This window comes from Fonticula alba (assembly GCF_000388065.1).
Source record: "Fonticula alba strain ATCC 38817 unplaced genomic scaffold supercont2.8, whole genome shotgun sequence".
Classification (NCBI taxonomy): domain Eukaryota; order Rotosphaerida; family Fonticulaceae; genus Fonticula; species Fonticula alba.
Genome location: NW_009242978.1, coordinates 266,279 through 267,623, shown reverse-complemented (window position 1 = coordinate 267,623; position 1,345 = coordinate 266,279). Strand labels below are relative to the sequence as shown.

The 1,345-nt window shown below is 69.6% G+C and overlaps 2 protein-coding genes across 2 annotated transcripts in view; one reads left to right on the top strand and one right to left on the bottom strand.

The window, feature by feature from the left end:
* Position 1: 1 nt before the first annotated feature.
* On the bottom strand, positions 2-854 carry H696_04735 (ribose 5-phosphate isomerase A). The gene has a single exon (XM_009498598.1). The coding sequence runs from the start codon at positions 812-814 to the stop codon at positions 29-31; it is 786 nt and encodes a 261-aa protein (XP_009496873.1). The 5' UTR covers positions 815-854; the 3' UTR covers positions 2-28.
* A 349-nt stretch (positions 855-1,203) lies between these two features.
* The window catches only part of H696_04734 (hypothetical protein), a gene marked incomplete at both ends in the record, with an annotated part of 5,306 nt that continues 5,164 nt past the window's right edge, over positions 1,204-1,345 (top strand). The window contains one exon of the mRNA XM_009498597.1: positions 1,204-1,253. Coding sequence (XP_009496872.1) covers positions 1,204-1,253 — 50 coding nt within the window. The remainder of the gene's footprint in view (positions 1,254-1,345) is intronic.

Sequence of the window (1,345 nt, the reverse complement as noted above, 5' to 3'; positions counted from 1 at the left end):
CCCCCCCTCCCGTCACCGCGCCCACACACTAGTCCTCGGTCGGCCGAGTGTGGCACGTCACAATCCCATCGGACGAGCACACCAGCGCCGCGCTGGCCATCCCCAGGAAGAGTCCGCAGCTTGTCACCCCGGGAATGGCCGTCAGAGTGGACTGGATCTCCGGCAGCAGGGCGCCGGGGATCTGCTGCCCCGGGAGCAGATCCAGAATGAAGCACCCGTTGTCGGTGACCACCGGGCCGGCCTTGCCATGGCCGCACTGGCGCAGGGCCACCTGCAGCTCGGGCAGCTTGGCCTCCAGGGCCGCATGGATGTGGCGCTCGACCAGCAGCCGGGCCGCCGGGACCACCTCCACCGGGATGCCCTTCAGGTAGACGGTGTTCAGGGCCTCGGTCACCTTGGACTGGTCGGCCACGATGACCAGGCGCTTGGAGATGCTGGCCACCATGAGCTCCTGCGTGTGGCACCCGCCGCCGCCCTTGATCAGCGACAGGCAGGGCAGGGCGATTTCATCGGCCCCGTCGATGGTCACGTCGATGACCTTCGGCCCGGTGGCCTTGGCAAAGAGCCCCGGGTGGTCCAGGTCCAGCAGGTTCAGCTGGGCGTCCAGGATGAGCTGCCGCGACTGGAAGGAGGTCGGCACCAGGCGCAAGTTGCGCAGGGTCCCGGCATCCAGCAGCTCCCGCAGGTACTCCACCACATAGACGATGGTGGAGCCGGAGCCGATGCCGACAATGGTGTCCGACTCGATGAACTGGTCGACGGCCGCGCGGGCCGCCAGGCGCTTGGCCTCCTCGACGGTGACGATCGGGGACATGGCTACACGGGGAGGGGAGAGGGGGAGAGGGGGAGAGGGGGAGAGGGGGAATGGGGGGGGGGGGAAGGGGGAGCAAGGGCAGGTGTAGGGCTTGGAAAAGGCCTCCGCCAGTGATCCCGGAGGGGGGGCGAAAAAACGCCCTGCGTCTCGCCGGGCCGTCCGGGCGCGCCAGACGGAGCCCGGTGGTCGGCCGGTGAGGGGGTCTCACCGTCAGGATGGCCCCCTGGTTCGCGGGCGATCGACACGGCACGCATCATCGGCATACACAACAACACGTACGGCGCATCAAGGGGGGGGGGGGGGGGGGAAAAAAAAAAGAGGGAGCAAAGCCCACAGGGACCGGGGGGGGGGGGGGGGGGGGGGGGGGGGGGGGGGGGGGGGGGGGGGTCATGTCAGTGGCTAGCGACCCGGGCCCCGGTAGGCCGTCGGAAAAGGCCACGTCCGGAGGCAAAGATCTCGCCCCGGCCTCTCTCTTCCTTTCTTTCCCCATCGCCGGCTTCGCCGCGCTGCAGCCGGCCAAAAAGCGGCCCC